A 19,516-nucleotide genomic window follows, 5' to 3' on the forward strand; every position below is an offset into this window, starting at 1 on the left:
TTTAGGTGTTTTTCCACACGTTGCCGTTTTTAAACATGGTCACGTGTGACTACCCCTCCCCGGGCAGCGCCGGGCGTCGAGTGCAAGCTCCGCCCTGCCGCCACGTGCAGCAAGGGGATGGGCCGGGGACGGGGTCTCCGCAGACCCCGCCTCCTTGCGGCGCTAAAGATGGCGGCCGGAAAATGACGCGCGGCAGCTTCCGCCGGGCAGTTGTGTGGAGGCGCGCGGGTCCCAGACCGCGGCGAGGGGGAGGGGGCAGATGGAGGTCCGGAAGTGACGTCCGGCGCGGCCGGGCCGGGTCGTTGTGTACAGACGCGCGGGTCCCACAGCGAGGCGGGGCGTCCTCAGGCCCCGCCCCGCGGTGGCAAAGATGGCGGCACGGAAGTGACGCTAGGCTGCTTCCGGCGCCGGGCCGGGCTGGCCATGGCGGCGACGCGGCTGGAGCTAAACCTGATGCGGCTGCTGAGCCGCTGCGAGGCGCTGGCGGCTGAGCGCCGCCACCCGGGCGAGTGGCGGCTGGAGCAGGTCGGGGCTGGGCCCGGGGGGTCAGCGCGGCGGTGGCAGGGGGAGAAGCGCCCTTAGTCTTGCCACATAACGGAGTGTGTTTGGTTTTTGGGGGGGGGTTCTTCTGCAGTACGTGGGTGCCCTCGAAGAGATGCTCCTCGAGCTGAAGAAACGCTCCAGGTGAGCGCTCCCGAGCCTGGCGCGGCGTCTTCCTGCGAGTTTGGCCCCTGCAGATTTGTGGCTGTGGCCTGAGTCCGCGCGTCCCCCGAGGGCTGTTTCTACTGCCATGAACGCGCGTCCGGCCTGGTAACGGCGTCCCTGGAGAAGCCCGTGCCAGAGGTATCGGTCAAGTTTGTTGTCTGCGGGCAGCTTGACCACCCTAAAGTTAGCTGCTGGGGGGCCAGGGAGGGTCCCCCCATCCCTGAGGCGTTTCTACTCGATTTTTGTGAAACATTTGCCATGGGAAACGCTGACCCCCAGTTCTCGCGGTCTCCTCTGACTCCTGCAGCAAGCCAGCCCCCGAGCTGCTGAACGAATACTCCCGCAAAGTGGATTTCTTAAAGGGGCTTCTGGAAGCTGAAAAATTGGTAAGGTTCGTCTGTCTGGCTGTGCTTGGCTCGTGTTCACCTTGCTGCCGTTGTTGTGTGGGATGGCGTCTCTGTCACATGCGCTCTTTCTCAAAACCTTGCGTGTGTCAGTCGAAATCTTGAATTCTGTTAAACCGGGGTGGGCAGTTATTTCGGGTGGAGAGCCACTTACTGAGTTTTGGCAAGCTGTCGAGGGCTGCATTTCCCTCTCTGGTGCAGGGAAGTGGGAACAGCCTGCACCAGGCCAGAAGACTTTGCTAGGTAGGGGTTTTTAGTTGGTGGGGGCGGGGCAGCGGGAGCCTTGCTGCTGGGTCCTGCCATAATTGACAGCCAGCCAGGAGCAAATTAATATTAATTTCCTAATTTTTTAGGGGCCCTGCGGGCCAGATAGAACGGCCTGGCAGGCTGGATCTGGCCCCCGGGCTGTATTTTGCCCACCCCTGTGTTAAACAAATGGCCATGACTTCTGGCATTCCAGACTCGTCGTGCGCATGTCCCAGAATTACCTTTGAGCAGGGAGCCTTTGTGACAGATGTAGCTTGCCCTTGAGTCTGTGCTTCCTGCGCGGCATGTTTCTAGAGAGATGTTTGTGCATCTGGAGAATTGGCACGTAATGATCTCTGTGCTGCAGTTTGATCTGTTGCAGTCATGGCTGTCTATGCTGTGTTGTCTTGCTCCCCTTCCTATTGCTTGGGATGAAACAGTGGAGGAACTCTCTGAATTCTTGCCCCAGGTCACTCAATTCTCCGGTGTCCCTTGGAGAGCATTGGGTTAATGACTCCTTTTGGCTGTTTCTCTTTTATAGTCATCATCAACTGAGAAGGCACTGGCAAATCAGTTCCTGGCTCCAGGACGAACTCCTACTACGACCAAAGAGCGAACCCCAGCCACTAAAACAGTTCACCTGCGGACGAAAGCTCGCTGTACGGACAACATGAGGAGTGAGCTGCTTGGCACAGTACGTTTTGCTGCTAGTTCCAGGGGGTCACCTACCTCAGCCAGGTGCTGTCCCCAGCATACTCTTTCCAGCCTTGAAGTGACAGTGTCCTCAGGGACCGCTGTTGGTAGCAGACTTCAGACCTGTAGTTGTCTGTGGGGGCAGGTCACAGCCAAGGGAACTCTTACAGCTTCTGAGATTTTTTTTTTTTAATTTCTTTTTTTCAATTCTCCTCTCAAAGTACATGTTTTTAAAGCTGAGGATACACCCATCTCTCCTCAGTGAGAGCACAGATTGTCAGTTGGCAGCATGTTGCCTTCAAGGGGCTGAACCTGACTTATGATCTGTGACACTCTTGGCTCCTTGTGGTGGATACAAGGCAGTTGCTCACTGTCCCAGCTGCCTGTGGAGGGTTTAGATTGAGAGTGTGGTCGGGGGTAGAAAGGTAAGAAAGATTTATTGACTTAAGAAAAAGAAAACCCCCAGGCTCCTACCCTGGGGGTTTTTAAGAGGAGGTTAGATGAACATCTTGCTGGGGTCGTTTGACCCCAGTATTCTTTTCTGCCATGGCAGGGAGTCGGACTAGATGATCTGCTCAGGTCCCTTCCGACCCTAGAAACTATGAAACTATGAAAAACACAGCTATGCGTAATAACAAGATAAACGATGACAGACAAAAGCAATTCGCGTCGGCAACTTATCGGCGGTCCTTCTGATGCCCGATACACTGCGAGCGTCTTTTTTCACAAAGTTCAGCGAGGTCAGGCGTCCTCGGACAATGCTGTCTGAGGGGTGCCGGGAAGGACCCTGGAATGCAGTTCTTGGGCTTTTCGAGGTCCACAGGCCTACTGATCCAGGCAACAGCTAACTAATCTTTTTCACAGAGCTGCATCTTTCTTCTGAATGGTTTTTAGATATTTCAGCTAATTTATAGCTTTTGAAGGACACTGATAACATACAACTACTTAGATTTCTTTTTCTTTAACTGTTTATGGATGGACTAATAGCAATACAAGCCTTGCAAGGTAATTTTAACTGTGCCACAGGGCCTTACTACTTCTAGGCTTTGCTAAATTTACTAGGCTTTACTTTATACAAGGCCTCACTACATTTTAAACTATAATTAGGCTTTTAGCAATAACTTATAGCTTAATATTTAAATAAATACAGAAAAACACTTGGTCTAATCTTCATAGAGCCTTCAGCAAGCACTTTTATTACACAGACATACTTTTCAGTTGCCACACACTTGTTGGCAGGAAACATTAGAAAGAGGAGGATGAGAGGTGGGGGTGAGACGTGCTTGCAGGTGGGCCTCAGTTCCATTTGTGTGTGTACCTAATCTTACTTTATCTCCTTGCCTCCCCAGGATCCCTTGTCCATCAATGGTAAGTTTCTATCTGAGAACTTGGTTCAGACGCTCAGGGTTGCACGCTGGTGCATGGGGTGGTTACAAATCAGCTGAAGCCTGCTTGACCCCAGGATTCTGTCACCCTGGAACTCCTCTATCAGACCAGCTGATAAGACAACTAGAAGTGTCAGCACAGATGCTGGTATTGTCTAATGCCCAGTTGTGCCCTGATGTGCTTGTGCTAAGCTTCTTCAGGACAGAGAATATCTGTGCGTGAATTCAGACTTACTTCACGGTTGGAAGTAAGGTAACTACTTTCCAAGGTAACTACGTTTTTTTTAAACAGACTCATGCAGACAGATATTCTCTGTCCTGAAGAAGCCTAGCACAAGCACGTCAGGGAATGACTGGGCAGACAATACCAGCATCTGTGCTGACACTTCTAGTTGTCTTATCAGCTGGTTGGACACCAGAGTCCAGTCTTATTGTTACCTGTGTCTCCTGGCACAGGCAGATTGCATAGTTCCAGGAGGCACTTGATTCTAGATCGTGTTAACTCTTCTAAAATGTGTGACTGGTCCGCACTGTACCCAGCCACATCAGTGGCCAGTTTCTCTAGCTGGTGCTGGAGGAGCTACGCTTGACCTAGATCAGAAACCGAGCTACTGTCATTTGGAACAGTGATTCAGTCCTTTTCTTCAGGCTGGTTTCTTCCATTTCTCTGAACTGGACGCGGGCATGATAGCTTGGTGCCTGCTCTGTCAAAGCTTCCTAAACTCATGTTTTCTCAGGCTGGTGCCCAGACAAAGTTAAGCCTTTAATTTCCTTTGGCCTCTTGTAGTTATCATGGATCATTGCTTATAAGGCAGCTTGCCATGATAGAGTCAGGCCTGGAGGTTTATAATATGCTAAAATGCAAGGTAACTAGTTGTTTGTTTTTTTTAAACAGATTCTGAGGAGCCAAACGTAAGGAAGCGCAAGTAAGTCAGAGTCTAACATTTTGCTACTTTGTGGGAAGTGACAGCTGCTTTCCAAAGGCTTCTGACTTCCAAATGTTTTTTGATTTGGGTGCAAGGGTTTTCTTCCTGTTTGTGTAAGCCCAGGTTTTAATGACTGGCTTCTATGATCTGTGTTTAACTTACTGCTCTTTCCAATTGATAAGATATGTGAGCTGTAATGTAATGTGCTTGTCAGCTTACATAGTAAAGTGCTTTTGGGAGAACAGTCCTTGAAATCGTTTGAAGCATCCTAACCTTTCTGCCTTGTTCTCTGTAGAGGACTTGAACCTGATGAGAAGCAGTCGGCAACTGAGCTGGATGCCGTGTTGCAGCATCATCAGAACATGCAGGAGAAGTTAGCAGAAGAAATGTTGAGTTTGGCTCGCAGTCTCAAAAACAACACTTTGGCAGCACAGAACGTTATTAAACAAGATAATCAGGTAGCACCCATTAGTACTAGGAATCCAGCCTAAAACATGAATATGCTGAGATATTGTATAAACAGTAGTATCTGTAACTGGCTGCTAAATATGGTTACAGGGGAAAGAGTTCACTGGCAGGACCTGTCTTTTCTTTGGTGCATTTGGTCTTTACTGGGGGCAGACTTTATCTTTTGTTTTGTGTTTAGCTATAGCTAGGATCTGGAACCAACTTCCAAGGGAAGTAGAGGAGGTTTGCTAAGTCGAACCAACTTTAGCAGCTAGGATCTGGAACGAACTTCCAGGGGAAGTGATGCTGGCTGCTACCTTGGGGGTCTTTAAGAGGAGGCTTGACAATTACCTACCTGGGGTCATATAAGCCCAGTATTCTCTCCTGCCCAGGGGCAGGAGTCAGACTTGATGATCTACTTTGGTCCCTTCTGGCCCTCCATCTATGAATGTAAGAAGTAGTGTCTGAAAACTTTCAAATGGAGGTGCCTGAAGCTATGGAGGTCTGACCTTTGAAGGCTTTGGGAGCCACAGATGTCTGGCACTTCTGCCATTGGGTTACTTCACTTAAGGTCTTAAATCTGTCTGTGGGCATCTCCCTTCAGACTGCAGTTCTCAAATCTGAGTGCCCATTGTATTAACCACTGGGGCCCCTTTGTATTTTCTCCATTTGTAGTGCCTGCTGGTCTGGCTGTCAGCACCACTTGGCTTGATTACTCACCAGCCCCAAGATGTTGTCTTCCTTCTCCTGAAAATCATCTGACTTACAGCTCCCTCTCTTTGTTCCCCAGACATTGTCTCAGTCCCTCAGGATGGCGGACCATAACTTTGAGAAGCTGAAGGATGAGTCTGAACGTCTTGAGCAGCATGCAAAGAAATCTGTCAACTGGTTGCTGTGGATAATGCTAATCATAGTGTGTTTTATTTTCATCAGCATGATCCTCTTTATCAGAATTTTCCCTAAACTGAGATGACTGCCACAGTGCCCATGAGCAGTATGTGAAAGGCTGGGCTGTGTTGCACATGTGGATTATCACCCGGTTATGTCCTCTATTAGTTTGGTAAACATTTGCTGCAGAGCAGCCACCAGTCACTGGTCTTGTCCCATGGAGGAACTGTCAGACTAATTCTGTATCCCTTCCTGTGCCTTTGCTGGACTTGGTGGGACACCTTGTAGAGGAGGTTTGCTGAGTCAAACCCCCAGGAAACCTTTCCGTTCAGTTACTGTTGCTGTTTTTTTGAGAGAACTGGAATAAAGTTACGATGGTGCATCCCAGCTAAGGGGTCTTTGCAGGTGACTCTGTGAATGCTAGCCTCCTAGCTCCTGAAGCGGTTGTGCCCTGGAGCAAGCTTGTATAGATCCATTCTGGTCCTGCGGTAAGCAGGTAAAATCAGACTTTCTGAGATTCTCATCCAGGGTGTTTGGTCTCAGTATGGGCTGTCCAGTCTCTGTCTTGCTGATCTGCTACTTCCAGTGAGGTCAGCAAAAACTTTGCTGCATTATTTCTATTTCTTGAAGTAGTTATCTCCTTTGGAAAGGGATGAGCTACACATGGCCAAATTGTGCTTGCACTGCTGGCATATTGGTGTTTCTTCCCTGAAATGGGTGAGGCAGATACCGTGGCAGGTGTGAAATGCAACAATGAAGCAGTTGAATCCGATTTTGTGATATAGTGTACTGTCAAGAAGAAACCTCCCTTAGTGAAGGTTACAGGAATCGGTTCCCTTGCAAAGCTGCTTCTGTGTTTGCTGTTAAAGGTAAGGTGTGGGGAAGAAGCAGTTGGGTGAATCTAGCCTGCAGGCTGGATCTGGACTGTTCCAGCTGATCAGAGAATCTTGCTTATCCCTTAGATACAGAGATGTGCAGTGCAGACAGGCAGGAACTCCTCAGAGGCTAGGGTTCAGCAGTGACTGCTGCCTAAATCCACAGCTGCAAGAGCTAGAGAACAAAGCAGGGCAAGTGAGAACCTCTCCTAAGGAGCTTGTGTGTCTGTGGCCTCCTTCTTCTGTTTGGCTTCTTCCTGGGTGCCACTGCTTTTTTGGTTTCTTTGTCCAGGACATGTTTTGTCTCTAATGTCATTGGGATCTAGGACGTTAATGTTTAGACAGTACAAGCTTCGTGTTCCAGCATGTTCCCAAGAGGCGAATTTGGGCTGAGGCTGCCTCCCTGGATACAGGTTGACTAGATTAGCCAGCAACCGATAGGCAGGAGAGTGACTGGGAATGTTTGTGGTAGACAAAGAAACACCATGTGGCATTGGCAGTGTTGATTAAAGGTAATGTCCCAGCCTTTTCCTCCCTTTTTTTTTTTTAAAGGCACATCTTTTCTCCATGCTCTGTCTGTGATGATGGGGTCTCTGGGATGCCCTGCTCTATCTAAGACTTTAAAGTGTCCTGGGCTGATTCTGTAATGGACAGCACCCTTGCAGGGAGGAAGAAGGTAGAACTGGGAACATAACTAGAAATAGGGAGTGGGTTAGATGTTCTTGGGTGAGAGCACTTGCCAGGAAACCCTAGGGGGGCTGCTTGTAGTGGTAGCTGCAGAACAAACCTGGATGCGGTGGTATCCAAGACAGCCGTGCCTTGTACAGGCTGACGTGCGAGGCAGCGGCGTGTTCCAGCTGCTGCATGCCGTGCTGCTCTGAAGAAGCCATTTCTGAAAATGACAAGCTGCTTTTAGCAGAAAGTTAAACTGATAACAGGGATTACACAGACTGGAAGAAAGGCATACTCTTACAAACAAGGGACTGGAAATTAGGCTAAATGTTGCACTGCCGTGGGTGACACTTTAAAAAGCAGATTGAGCAAGAGACTAGTGACGGTACGAGGGAGCACTGTCGGAGGAAGTGGACTGGTGTGACCTCTTTGGTCCCCTTTCATCTCCAACTTCTTTGCTTCCATAAGTGTGCGGTGCCCTCTGTCTCTCGCCTTGGGCGAGGTTACATTTTCTAGTGCAGCAATGGGATTGTTCAGGTCTTGGCAGTAGTTCCTGTGTTAATAGTAAAACACTGGCATGTCTTTCCTTAGCACGTCAGGAGACAGGATCTTCTCCCATCAAGTTAAGTTTCTCCCAGTCAGTTGTCAGTGGGTGTGAATGGAAAGGTCTGGTCCATGACGTGAAATCGTTTGCCTTAAGTGACTTGGCAGTAGCTCTGTGGGTCTCAAAACAGGAAGGGATGAGTTTCCCAAGGCCAGATCTTATGTGATCTCAGCTTGTGTGCCTGAGAAGTCTGTTCTGTAACCTGTAACATCTTGCCTGTGATGTGTGGACTCACTCCATCTACTTGACTGGCGGAGATGGTGACTCCTATTTCTACTTCTCCAAAAAGCTAGAGGGTAAGCAGGGTGCATGCTGCTTGCTGAGAACCTGAGAGCTTGGGAAGGGTATTACACAAAGCAAACTGATCGTGGGAAGTAACAATGGAGCTGGTTCCCAATTAAACACTGGTTTCACGTAAGGTTCCCTCACACGAGGCCAGTGCAGAAGTATGCTCATCTCATCTCTGCTGCCTCATTGGAGCTGGGAGCTAGATCCCAGCAAAAGAGCGGTGTTTTTGTAGGTACAGCAGAGGTTGGAAGTCAGGGTGTCCCTGCCTGCCTGCTGGCTCACTGTGGAACTGGAGCTGCTGTTCTTGGTCCTCACTTTTCTTCTTAAGTGAAGGTTATTATTGATCCAGGTAGTCTGTGAGAGTTGGTTAATCTCTGGCAATGATCCTTTGGGCTGCAAAAGATTCAAGGTCTTACCTTGAGTTTGACTGGATCAGCCAGTTACTTCAACTGAGATGGTGGGTTGAGTGTTGCTTTTCCTGCATCTTGTCAGTTAGGATTATTTTCAGTCCCCTCAGTTGCCACCTGTCTGCAGCTGCAGATACCATGAAGTTAAACCAGTGCAACATGGTACCGGCAGCACCCCGGCTGCCCTTGCAGTATTGAATTGGAGTGAGCAGTCAGTGATGCAAAACAGAGTGCATGTGTGCCAGGCCCTGTCCTCAAGCCGCACTTCCACACTGCAGCTAGCCTTGGGGGAGCCCTCGTGCACGTCAGCATGTCTCATTCCCAAATGTAGCTTATGAGGAAACGTAATTTTCCCACCCTTTTCCACCACCTCTGTCCCACAGGTTCTGGAAGCCAGGCTGGGTTCTTTCCAGGTGCATCAACTGTAGACAGTTGGCAAAAGACAGAAGGAGGCTTGGAGGGCACGGTGCAGAGCATGCTGCAGTGAGTTCATGCTGCTTCAAGTGGCCAGCCCTGGTGTTGGACTCTGTTCTTTCCTGGGGACCAGCTAGAGCTCGCTGGTCTCTCTCAGCTGCACTGGCTTGACCAGGAAGACTGCATTAACAAAAGACAGAGATTAGTGGTTCTGACCCTGAAAACACAAACCTGTTTACCAAGTTCCCCTTCATAATGGAACTAGCACTGAATCCTCCGGGGCACCAGCCCTGTCTACAGGGACTCTTTGTGTAAGGGTATTTGGTCTCTGGGAGTGAAGGGGATTCCCTTTGAAAAGTGTTGGGAAAGGACTTGTGTTCTCATGGGATTGATCCAGAGCAGCTAGGGGTGGTTTTGGGGTTGGTGCAACCCTGCTGGTTCTACATGGAGTCTTTCAGAGGCAGCATGACTGATTTCAAGTTCCCAGTGTCATACAGACCAGGAAAGCTGGTCTTGAAAGATTTCTCAGTGCTTGCTCAGGGAGCATCCTATAGAGCCTGGCCCAGAGCACCTAGTGACCATGGCAAATGTAGAGCTTTAAAGGGAGCAAGAAGCTCCCGGGGCTTGAGAGAAGGTCCCTGTCCTGCAGAGCCTTACTCAGGAGGGTGTAAGGGGAGTGCAGGAGATGATTAGCTTTGCCTGCTATGTAGCTTGTTTTTGTTTTATGCTGGTACAGATCAAAGCTACCAAGGGAGATAAAAGGCCTGAGCATACCACGCTCCAGCACCGGCCTGCTGGTGTTGTACCATCATATTGCGCATCTCGTTAGCCAGGTAGAACATCTAATTAATTTCTATCGATGATGACACAGAGGAGGCTCTCGAATTTCTTACTCTTGGCAAGATTCATTGATGAATACAGAGACATGCATGACAGACAGTTTAATCCTATACTCCTTCTCTTTGATCTCAGAACAAAAGAAATGCCCCTGCTGGGGGGCAGGAGCTGGAGCTGCCCTGCAGGGAGGGGCAGGGGCCACTGGAGGACCCCCCCCATTGCCTGCAGGGGTGCACCACCCCTTAGCTCTCGAGGGTGCATTGCATTGCCCACCTGGCATAGCAGGATGCTCTGAGGGGGTATCCTGCACCCCCTTGCCCTACCTCCCTCCCTTGCTTGGGGATGGGGGCAGGGTAGGAGTAGGGATGCAGAGGACTATGCGCCAGGTCTGTTCCTGTGGTGCAGGGGAGCCAGTGCCCAGCCAGGCTTGGCCGGAGCAGCTGCTTTTGGAATGAGGGAGGCCTGGGAGCTGAGTTTTGGACAACAGGGCAGGGGCAGGGGGTTTCGAGCTGGGTTCCCAAGCTTCTTCCAGCCCCAAGGACCCCCAAGCACTTTGCCACCCTGCTGCATGCATGCATGCAAAGTTGGGGCACATGCCTGCCCACACGTGCACTAGTCCCCGGAGCCGTGGGGGTCAGAGCCCACTGCCCTCCTGCCTCTGTGCAGGGCGGGTGGGGGCAGGCTTGCAGCGGGGGGGCAGGCGCTTCGTCTGGCCCAAGAGTGACAGTGCTGGGAAGCGCGCCCAGCTCCGTGCCGCAGGGGCGCAGCCAGCAATCCCCTCCCTTCCCTTCCCTTCCCGTCACCTTCCTGCCCTGTGCAGTCACTGACTCCCGAGCCGTGGGATCCGGGAAGCTGGGGGCAGAAAATCAGCTCGTCTGCCCATGAGGATGTGACCCTGACCCTGCCTGCCAAGCTTCTTGCTCAGCCAGCCCAGCTTGGGGCCTGACAGGCAGCAGCCAGGCCCTGGGGGGTGGATTCTGATCGGGCGGGGGACCCCATGGCCACCAGATTTAAAGCTCGCATCAGCTGGGGATGCCCCATTTTAGGCTGGGCTCCTGGGGCATTTGGGGCCTTGCCTGCTCTCTGGGGTTACCATGTGCCCCATGAGCTAGGGTTGTACCCAGCCTGCCCTTTCCCTGGGCATGGGGGAAGCTCGCAGCCCTGGTGGGACCTACAGGTGCCAGCCTCCAGCATCTGTGACACCCACGCTGGGTGGGGAAACGGGCAAAGCCAGACTGGGATGTGCCCCCCTCCTTTCCCCCCCCAGCTGTGCTGGCCCTTTAAGTAGGAGCTCCGGGTTGTGGCCCAGCTGGTTTTTCCAGAGCTGCATCCAAAGGGCGATGCTGTTGCTGGGGGGAGGAGCAGCACGTCCTGGCCTGCAGCTGCTCCAGCCAGGGGCAGCCTCTGTGCCCCAGCAGGCTCCGGCAGGGGGTGCCAGGCTGCAACGTGCAAGCAGGAGCCCTTTCATTGGGCTTCTGGGGTCCCCCCTTGCCGAGTCAGCCAGGCCCTTCCCTGCCCTGGTCCCCTGGCTCCTGGAGCTGGGGCTTGGAGAAGCAGCCCATGCACCGGGTGAAATCCAGGTGCTCTCCCCCTTGCATGTGGGGTCTGCTCAGGGCACTGGAGCAGGGGATGCAGGGTGGAGACCCCGCCCATAGGGAAATGCCCCCCACCCCCTACCCCTGGGGACATGGCCAGGGTGGTGGGGGACAGCAGTGACCCTGCTCAGCTCAGCTGCCAGAGTCTGCCCCCCTGTTCAGAGAAGCCAAGGGGGGCTCTGCCAGCTGGTGATGGCTTTAACTCTTTTACTCCTAGCAGAGGGCCAAGGCTCCCCCCAAGCTGGGACTCCATGATGTGACAGACCCGCTCTGGCCACTTTTGAGACCCCGCTTCAGCTGGGAGTGGGGGCACCCTGCATCCCTCTGCTCCTCCCAAGACCTCTGCAGGGGTTTGCCTTGGGCAGTGCCATACCTGGCACCTCAGCCCCTCCTAGTCTGGCTGCGTGACCTCCCTTTCCTTCTCTGTGCCTCAGTTTCCCCCACTGGAAAGTGGGGCCTGTGCTCTGGGTCTGTTTCTGTCACGTGGCTGGGAGCGGGGCCATGCAGGAGGCTGGAAAGGGTCAAGGGGGCAGGTGCAGCTGCCCACAGCTGGGTGAAAGATGCCTCCCTCCCACCAGCGGTTTCAGGGCGGGATCTCGCCTTGCCCAACAGGGTTTATAGCTGGGCACCATGGCTGGCTAGGAACGCCGCACCGCCCACTGCACGCTGATCTCCCGATTAGAGGTGCTGCCAGCCCCCACCCCCACTGCTCTCCCAGCCCCGATGCCTTGTCCCACGCATGCCGGGGGGTGGGGGGCGGGCGGGAATCAGTGCAGCTGCACCCTTGGGTCCAGGCCTTGCTGACTCTGAGCTGGAAACCCCCTTGAGTTTCTCAACAGGCCTGACCCAGCTGGCTGCCCCTTCCTGGCTGACTGCTCCAACAGCCTCAGCAAGGACTCGGAGGCAGGCCGGTGCAGTGGTTACAGCAGGTGAGAACTCAGCTCCAGCCCATGAGGTTTTTTTTTTTCAGCTTGGCCTCCCCTCCTATCTGCACCCAAAAGATGATTAACTCCCTTGGCCTTATCAATGCCAGCCCCCTTCCTCCCCCCGGCAGGGTGGGTGACAGCCTGTCCAGCCCCACGTACAGCAGGGTCCCGATCCCAGGGCAGGTCCGTGAATCATCCCGCTCCGATTGATGACTTGTCCCATGCTGGAGCCCTGGTCCTGGTGCCACTGCACGCTCAGTGCTGCGCCTACAAAGACAATCCCTGCTGCACAGACCTTATCACGGGAGCAGCGAGTGTGGGGTGGATGGGGCCCGGGGATTTCCAGGTGCTATCAGTGAATGATAAGGGGCCAGAGAGGCTGCAAGGCGCCTGCCTGCTTCCTTATTAATTGAACTCTGACCGATGACAAACATGGAGGATGGTCCGTTGTCAGGGCAGGCCTGTCCCTGTGGGGGAGGGACAACAGGAGGGGCAGCAGAGAGAGCAGGGAACACCATACCCTCCCCCTTTGTTATCAAGGGGGCTGTTTCAATGCAGGTTGTATCCCCAACCACCAGCAGCTGGATTCACATCTGGGGCTGCAGCCCTAACCTGGCATTGCCCCAGCCCGGCCACGCTGGCTCCAGCCGTCTGCACTGCAGACTGGCACTAGCCTCACAGGTCAACCCCACCCAGGGCAGGGGCTGTGCTCCTCAGCCCTTCTCTCCCAAGATGAACACCAGCCAGGCAGTACAGCACTACTGCTTCATTTCCTTGACGAGGAAGCAAGACCCTCAAGTGACTTGACCAAGGCCACACAGACAGCCGGTGGCAGAGAAATCAGCCACTGGCCCCTCCTTCTCCTGAACCAAGATGGCAACTGGACCTCCTGCTTGGTAAAGCAACAGGTTCAAGGGTCCCAGTAACACGAAAGCAAAGGGGCTGGTTGAGATGCATTAGGAGCTAACGACCCTTGGCTCCTCCTGCATGGTTTCTCATCCCATCGAACAGCACGTCCCGTTAACATGGGGTTTCATGCCCCCCCCCACAAAGAGAAACCGAGGCGCTGGAGCATCGTCAAGACCGCGGACATGCAGCGTGTAGAAGAACAGGCCTGACGCTGCCATTCTTTACAGATGATCTAATTTAAAAAAAACTTTTTTTTTTTTAAATACCAAAAAAACCCCAAAAATGCATCATTACCAAAATTTATGTTGTTTATAAAGAATCCAGAGGCCGGCTTGTCGAAGGCAAAAAAAAAAAAAAACAAACACACACACTATATATTATATATATAAATGGTGACATGGTCCATCGCCTGTCCTCCCAGGGGGTTGGGATCAGGCCCAAGTGAGGATATTGCTTTGACCACAGAAGAGTCCCACCCTCCACCATCTCGGGGTTGGTCGGATCTGCCATGGAGGGGGGTCTGGTCCCACCCAGCCCGGTGCAAACAGGTAGACCCCAAGGCAGAGGCAGCCCCTGGGGCTGGGGAGTGAATGGCGCCTGTGCCTCCATCGTCTGCAGCAGCTGCTGGCTTCCAAGGGTGTCAGAGGGAGAGGAACGGGGCAGCCGTTGTCCCTGGTCCAGTGGGAGAAGCCAGCATCACTGCCCTGCCAGGCCACGCCGTGGATATAAAAGCAAGCAGTCCCTTGCCCCTCCAGGCTTCCTCTCAGCTTGCCAAGCAAACCTCCCCTGCCCCGTGCCAGCTCCCTTCCCCCCCGCCCCACTCTGGCCTCTTCCGTGCAGTGGGCTGGAAAGTCACCCTTAGAAGCAAATGACTCACACGCAGGCGCTGGGCCCCTCCGGATCCGCGGGCCAGGAGGGGCTGGGCTCCACGCTGGCGCTCCCAGCGCTGGCCCCCCCAGCGCTGGCCCCATGCCCCCTTGCAGAGGGGGGTAGGGGGTCCTGGGAGCCGTGAAGCCAAAGGAGAAGAGAAGATGATGTGGGGAGGGAGCATCCGTGCAGCCCTGCGGGCCTGGAGGGCCGTCAGCTGGGCCCAGTGCGCCGGGGGCCGCGGCTCAGGGCCCCCCCGGGTAGCTGCTGTAGTGATTGCGGTCGGGATCGCTCAGGGTGAGCGGCAGGCTGGGCTTGCGCTCGGGGTCCTCGGTGCACAGTGGTGGGGGGCGCTGCTTGAAGAAGTCTGAGACATAGCGAACCTGGGGGGGAGGGAGGAGGGGACAGAGAGAGTTGGGGGTGGGGGTGGACTTAGGGAGAGACTCCAGGCAGGATCAGGTCAGGCAGCCTGTGGGGGGATCCCCATGTCCAGCCGCAATAAAACCGTGGGCCTGAGCATCTCCCACGCCCCAAGCCTGCCTTGTCAAGGTCAAGCTGCAGGTCAGCGGGAAGACTGGGAACTGAACCCAGGCGTCCTGGCTCCTGCTCCTATGTGGCCATCACCCCCCAGGGCTGCAAGGGGGGAGTGGGAGAGGGGTCCAACATGTTCCAGGACAGCCCAGAGGCTGGCGCAAGAGCCCGACTGCTCCCCTGGGGCTAGCAGCAGACAGATGGATGGAGGAAGGCACGAGCCTGCAGACCCCCGGGCCACCCACCACAAGCTTCAGGGCATTGGGCTCGTTCCTGCCCAACTCCCATAGCTCTCCGACCGGCCCAGCTGCCCGGGTGTTACAAGCACTGCCAGGGGAGGGGGGCAAAACGCTGAAGCTGGGGGGCCAGAGCAGCGAGGCGGGTACGTACGATGAGGACGGCGATGAGCGCGCCCTGCAGCAGCCCCACCAGCACGTCGCTCCAGTGGTGCTTGTAGTCCGACACCCGCGTGTAGCCCACGTAGATGGCGAAGGCGATGAGGAAGAACTGGATCGTGGGGCGCAGGAGCCGGGCCCACTTCCCCATCAGCCGGGCCTGGATGTACAGCTAGGGGGGCGGGAGGAGGCCGGTCAGCACCCCCAGCCAGCCGAGCACTGCATCCCCACCCCGGATCCAGAGGGCTGATTGCAGGGCTCAGCCATGCCGGCGGGTGCAGACAGGCAAAGAAGTCTTGCCCCCCCCCACCAGCTCTAACCACTGAACCCCACTCCCTCCCCAAGTGTCACTCACCGCCAGGAACATCATGCAGTACATCCCAAAGGAAGAGTGCCCCGAGTAGAAGGACAGCCTGCAAGGAGACAGGGAAGGGGTGAGACAGAAAGAAATGCCCCCATCCCACTTCAACCACCAGGACCTGCAGGATCAGTCGCCAGCCTCAGACAGACCCCCGCATCCACCTTGAGCCGAGGGGCTGCATCTCCTCACGCCCTGGGGGAGACAGCCCCAATGCAGCCCCCGGCCCCCCTACCACCAGGAGGGCCTGCGGGCACCTGGACTCGGTGATGTTGCGGCTGTCGCCCCGGCACACGCTGTCCAGCTGCACGTAGATGGAGCAGTTCACCTTGGTCCAGTCGGGGTTGCAGACGGCCAGGAAGTTGGGGCGCAGGCGCCCGATCATGTACTTGGCCAGGTCGGTGAGGGACTGGCTGACGGCGCTGCCGAAGAGGAAGGTGCCCACCACCTTGTACAGCGCCGCCAGGTAGTTGTTGAACTCCGACTTGGAGTAGAGGCGCTCTGTGTACACCAGGTAGGCTTCGCCCACCGAGACCTGCGGGGCCACGAGAGGGTCAGCACAAGGAGGGCCTGGAGCCAGGGGATGCAGGAGGGAGCCCCCCAGCCCCACTGTGCTTACAATGACGACAGTGCAGGTGATGGTGACGCCGGCCATGAGCCCATGGGTGATGGTGTCGGCCTTGTAGGGGTAGCGGATGGAGTCGTCATTGCAGTAGAAGCCGCGCTTGTACGGGGAGTTCACGAGCGTCAGGATGATGAAGGGCAGGGAGGCTGCGGGCAGGGCAGAGGGGCTCAGCGAGGGGCTCCGTGCTCCCCCAGCCATCCCATCCCATCCTGCCCAAGAGCACTGGATGTGCCAAGCCTCTGCCCTGCCCTGCCCGTGGCACCATCGGAGCAGCTCCACGTGGCCCCAGTGCTAAAGGGCAAGAGGCCTTCAGGCTCTGCGGATATGACTGCAGCCCTGGGATAGGACCCCCGGCTGTTCCAGGTGCCCCCCACCCCAGGCTGGGGTCATGGTCAGGCCAAGCAGGGAGGGTGCCACGCTGCCCCCATCCACAGGCTGCTTCCCCCAGGGGTGCAGAGGGCTGGGAAACATCCCTGCCCCCCTGACCTTGGCCTTCAGGCTGCTGCTGATTAGCAGAGCCCTGCTATCGGGAGGCAGCAGCCGCCCAGGCGCGGGATGCAGATACCGCTCCGCCACCGCCACCCGCGATGCCCTGCACCGGCCGTCCACCCACGCGTGGCCGCGCAGGGACCCGCCCCGGGCCCAGCCCGCGTGCAGGGCCCGCAGGGTCAGGCAAGCCAAGGGAATGGCCTCACGGAGAGGGCACTGGGCTGGGAATCAGGAGAGCGGGGGCTTTCCAACTGCCCAGACAGCGCTGGGCACAGCAGAGGCCTGGGCACAGCCACTTGCCAGGAGCTCCCAGCCACCCAGCGCAAACTCCAGCTCCTAAGCACGACGCAGGCATCGGACACTCTGCTCCCCTCGCCCCGTCCCATCAGACGGGTAAACCGAGGCACGGAGTTGTGCCAGTCGAGGCAGCCATTCCCAGCCCCAAAGGCTTCCCCTCCCCAGTCGCAGCCCCTGGTGCCCATGCTCCCAGGTGACCTTCTGAGCCATTCCCCGCAGCTGCTGGGGAAGTCACTGCCCACCCCCTCCTGCCACCCTGCCTAGGGCCCACAACAGCAGAGAGGCGCCGACGGGCTCCAGCTGCCAGCACTTGGCCAACCCAGTGCCCGAGGGCAAAGCCCAGGACGTGCCCTGCTGCTGCATCCGTCTGCGTCCAGGTCTCAGCCGCGGGGGAGCTACACCCATCTCCCCCAGCCTGGCCCCGCTGGCCTCCCCCGGGGCAAGTCGGCTCAGCGGTGCAAGCCCCCTTTGTGAGAGCGGGGCTGGCGGAGACAAGAAGCCGGCGCGCGCCCAGGGGATTTGAAAGCATCGCTGCGGTGGTAGGCAGGCAAGTTCGCTGTTAAGGGTTAACCCGGCGAGAGCTGGGGGAGGAAGGGGGCCAGGTGGCTCCACTGATTGGGATGGGGCTTTTCACACCTGGCCAGGGATCTGTCATGGCTAAGACCCCCTGCCCCCACCGAGCCCTGGCATGCACTGCCCTGCCCCAGCAACGGGTACACAGGACACGCCAGGGCCCTACCCGGTCCACCTTAAGGCAGCCTCCCCTCCCAACTCAGCCCATTGTTTGGAAACTTCTGGGCACACACAGCCACCTTTGTCTTCTCCCTGGGGGAAGGTGTGCAAAGGGGCACCCTTTCCACCCTCCTTCCGGGGCAGATGCCAGCAGCAGGGAGCTCTTTCCACCCTCCTTTGCCTTGGCCCCAGCTGGGGAGAAAAAAAAAACAAAAAGCCCACCCAACCTGGCCCTGCCGGTTCCTGCAACATTCCCATTCTCCCAGCAAAGGGATGTGGGTGGGGGGAAGGAAACAAAAAATATATAGCAACAGGCCTTAACTTCTGCCCGGCTTTGCCACCACTCCCCAGCCCGCACAAAGCTCCCAGGTGCGTTTCAAGTGCACCAGCCTGTCTGACTTTTTCCCTTGCAACACTCCCCGGGTTTTCTGTCCGGCTGCTTGAACCCGCAGAAGACAAAAAAAGAGATGCAGCTGGGGGAGCGCGGCACCGGGACAGCACAGGAACCGGCCACCTGTGGTTACGGGGAGCCCGGACGGATGCAGCCGGGAGAGATCCAAGCTGAAATTAAGACCTGCGCCTTTATTTTAAGGCCGTCTTAATTATGTGCTTCTCGGCGGCTATTTTAGACCCGGCGGCCGTCCTGCTCGCAAAGGGGAAAGAGGGCCGCTTGGGTGGGGCGAGGAGGAAGGGCGAAGCAGGGCTCACCTTCCCGCCTGGGTATTTTTAATCTGCGACAATGGGCCTGGAAATCAGCACACCCAGGGTGGAGGAAGGGAGCAGGCTCCTGGCCACAGAGCGGCGGGTTATAGCGCGGAGCGGATGTCTGATGGGGTGGGAACCGCAGGCCGGTTCGTTAGGGCATCCGAGGGGACTCGTTATAGGCCCAGGATGCCTCTAATTGCCTGGGCAAAGCCACTCGCCCCCGCATTCATCCGACCATCGGGCGTCTAATTGAAGGGGAGGAGCGGAGCCAGCCGCAGGCCGATGCCCCCCTTCCACGCTCCAGCGCGGTGCTGCTATTCGGGCTGGTTTCCACCCAGGATGCTGGAGCCCCCGAGCCCCCGGCCCCATGGAGAAGCAGAGCTCCTTGGGGGCCCGGGCAAAGCGCGGCGCGAACGGCTCCGGGGTAGAGCGGGACACCCAAAGGTGGCACTGCGGATGCCCACCCACGCTGTTCCCCGTTGCAGGGGACTTCTGACAGATAAAGGGCCACCAAGGGAGATGCCAGGGGGGTGAGTCCCTATTCTGAGCCTTGGCACTTGGATGCCCCCGTGAAGCTCTCCAGAGCCAGCCCGCTGCAGCTGGCACCCCCAGGCGGATATATCCAGGGGCAGGCAAGGGGACAGCAGGGGAGGGGGTTTCACCTGCCGGGGCCCCGATCCCACGCTGCCAGGGCACGCGACAGTGGCGCAGGCATGGCAGGGCTGTGTTGGCCAGTGCCAGCTCGCGGGACTGGCGCCTGCACAAGGGCCTGCGGCAGGGCCAAAGCCCGCTCCACTTTGCAGGGTTTTGCCCCGGCAGCCTGAGCTCCCGAGCCGGTTCCCCCGGCTGCCCCCACAAAGGAGGGCCCGCGTCCGGTCTTGCTGCGGGGAGCTTTCCCTCCACGTCGGCTTAAAGGGCACAGCTCTCTCCCGGGGCCCCCGCTGCAGCCGCCCCGGCCTGGCAGGGAGCTCGCAGAGAGGGAGGAGTGCTCAGCGTGGGGCACCCAGGGGAGCACCCGATCTCCCACCACCGTCCTGCACAGCCTTGGTCAAGTCAGACCCTCTGTGCCTCAGTTTCCCCACACGGTCACATGTGGCAGCCATCACCCTGACGTCTGGGCCTCTCCAGCAAGCCAGCCAGATGCGTGGGGACACCCCCGCCAACAGGATACACACGCACGCACATGTACACACGCACGCCTGCCCCTGCCAGAAGATTACATGCACCCCCCCCCCAAGAGGACAGACGCACGCACATGTACACACGCACGCCTGCCCCTGCCAGAAGATTACATGC

General features: G+C 56.4%; 2 protein-coding genes across 2 annotated transcripts; one reads left to right on the forward strand and one right to left on the reverse strand.

The window, feature by feature from the left end:
• The first annotated feature begins 371 nt into the window (after positions 1-371).
• Positions 372-6,288, forward strand: USE1 (unconventional SNARE in the ER 1). Its single transcript, XM_019550588.1, has 8 exons — positions 372-525; positions 635-684; positions 1,013-1,091; positions 1,897-2,049; positions 3,398-3,416; positions 4,329-4,359; positions 4,655-4,817; positions 5,597-6,288. Exons 1-8 carry the CDS (start codon positions 424-426, stop codon positions 5,777-5,779), a joined length of 780 nt encoding a protein of 259 aa, XP_019406133.1. The 5' UTR covers positions 372-423; the 3' UTR covers positions 5,780-6,288.
• Positions 6,289-13,484: 7,196 nt separating this feature from the next.
• On the reverse strand, positions 13,485-16,143 carry PLPP2 (phospholipid phosphatase 2). Its single transcript, XM_019550587.1, has 5 exons — positions 15,992-16,143; positions 15,630-15,907; positions 15,370-15,427; positions 15,010-15,186; positions 13,485-14,471 (listed from the first exon to the last, which is right to left on the reverse strand). Exons 1-5 carry the CDS (start codon positions 16,025-16,027, stop codon positions 14,334-14,336), a joined length of 687 nt encoding a protein of 228 aa, XP_019406132.1. The 5' UTR covers positions 16,028-16,143; the 3' UTR covers positions 13,485-14,333.
• Positions 16,144-19,516: the final 3,373 nt, after the last annotated feature.

This window comes from Crocodylus porosus, unplaced genomic scaffold (genome assembly GCF_001723895.1).
Source record: "Crocodylus porosus isolate Cpor-Errol unplaced genomic scaffold, CroPor_comp1, whole genome shotgun sequence".
In the NCBI taxonomy this organism is placed as follows: Eukaryota; Metazoa; Chordata; order Crocodylia; family Crocodylidae; genus Crocodylus; species Crocodylus porosus.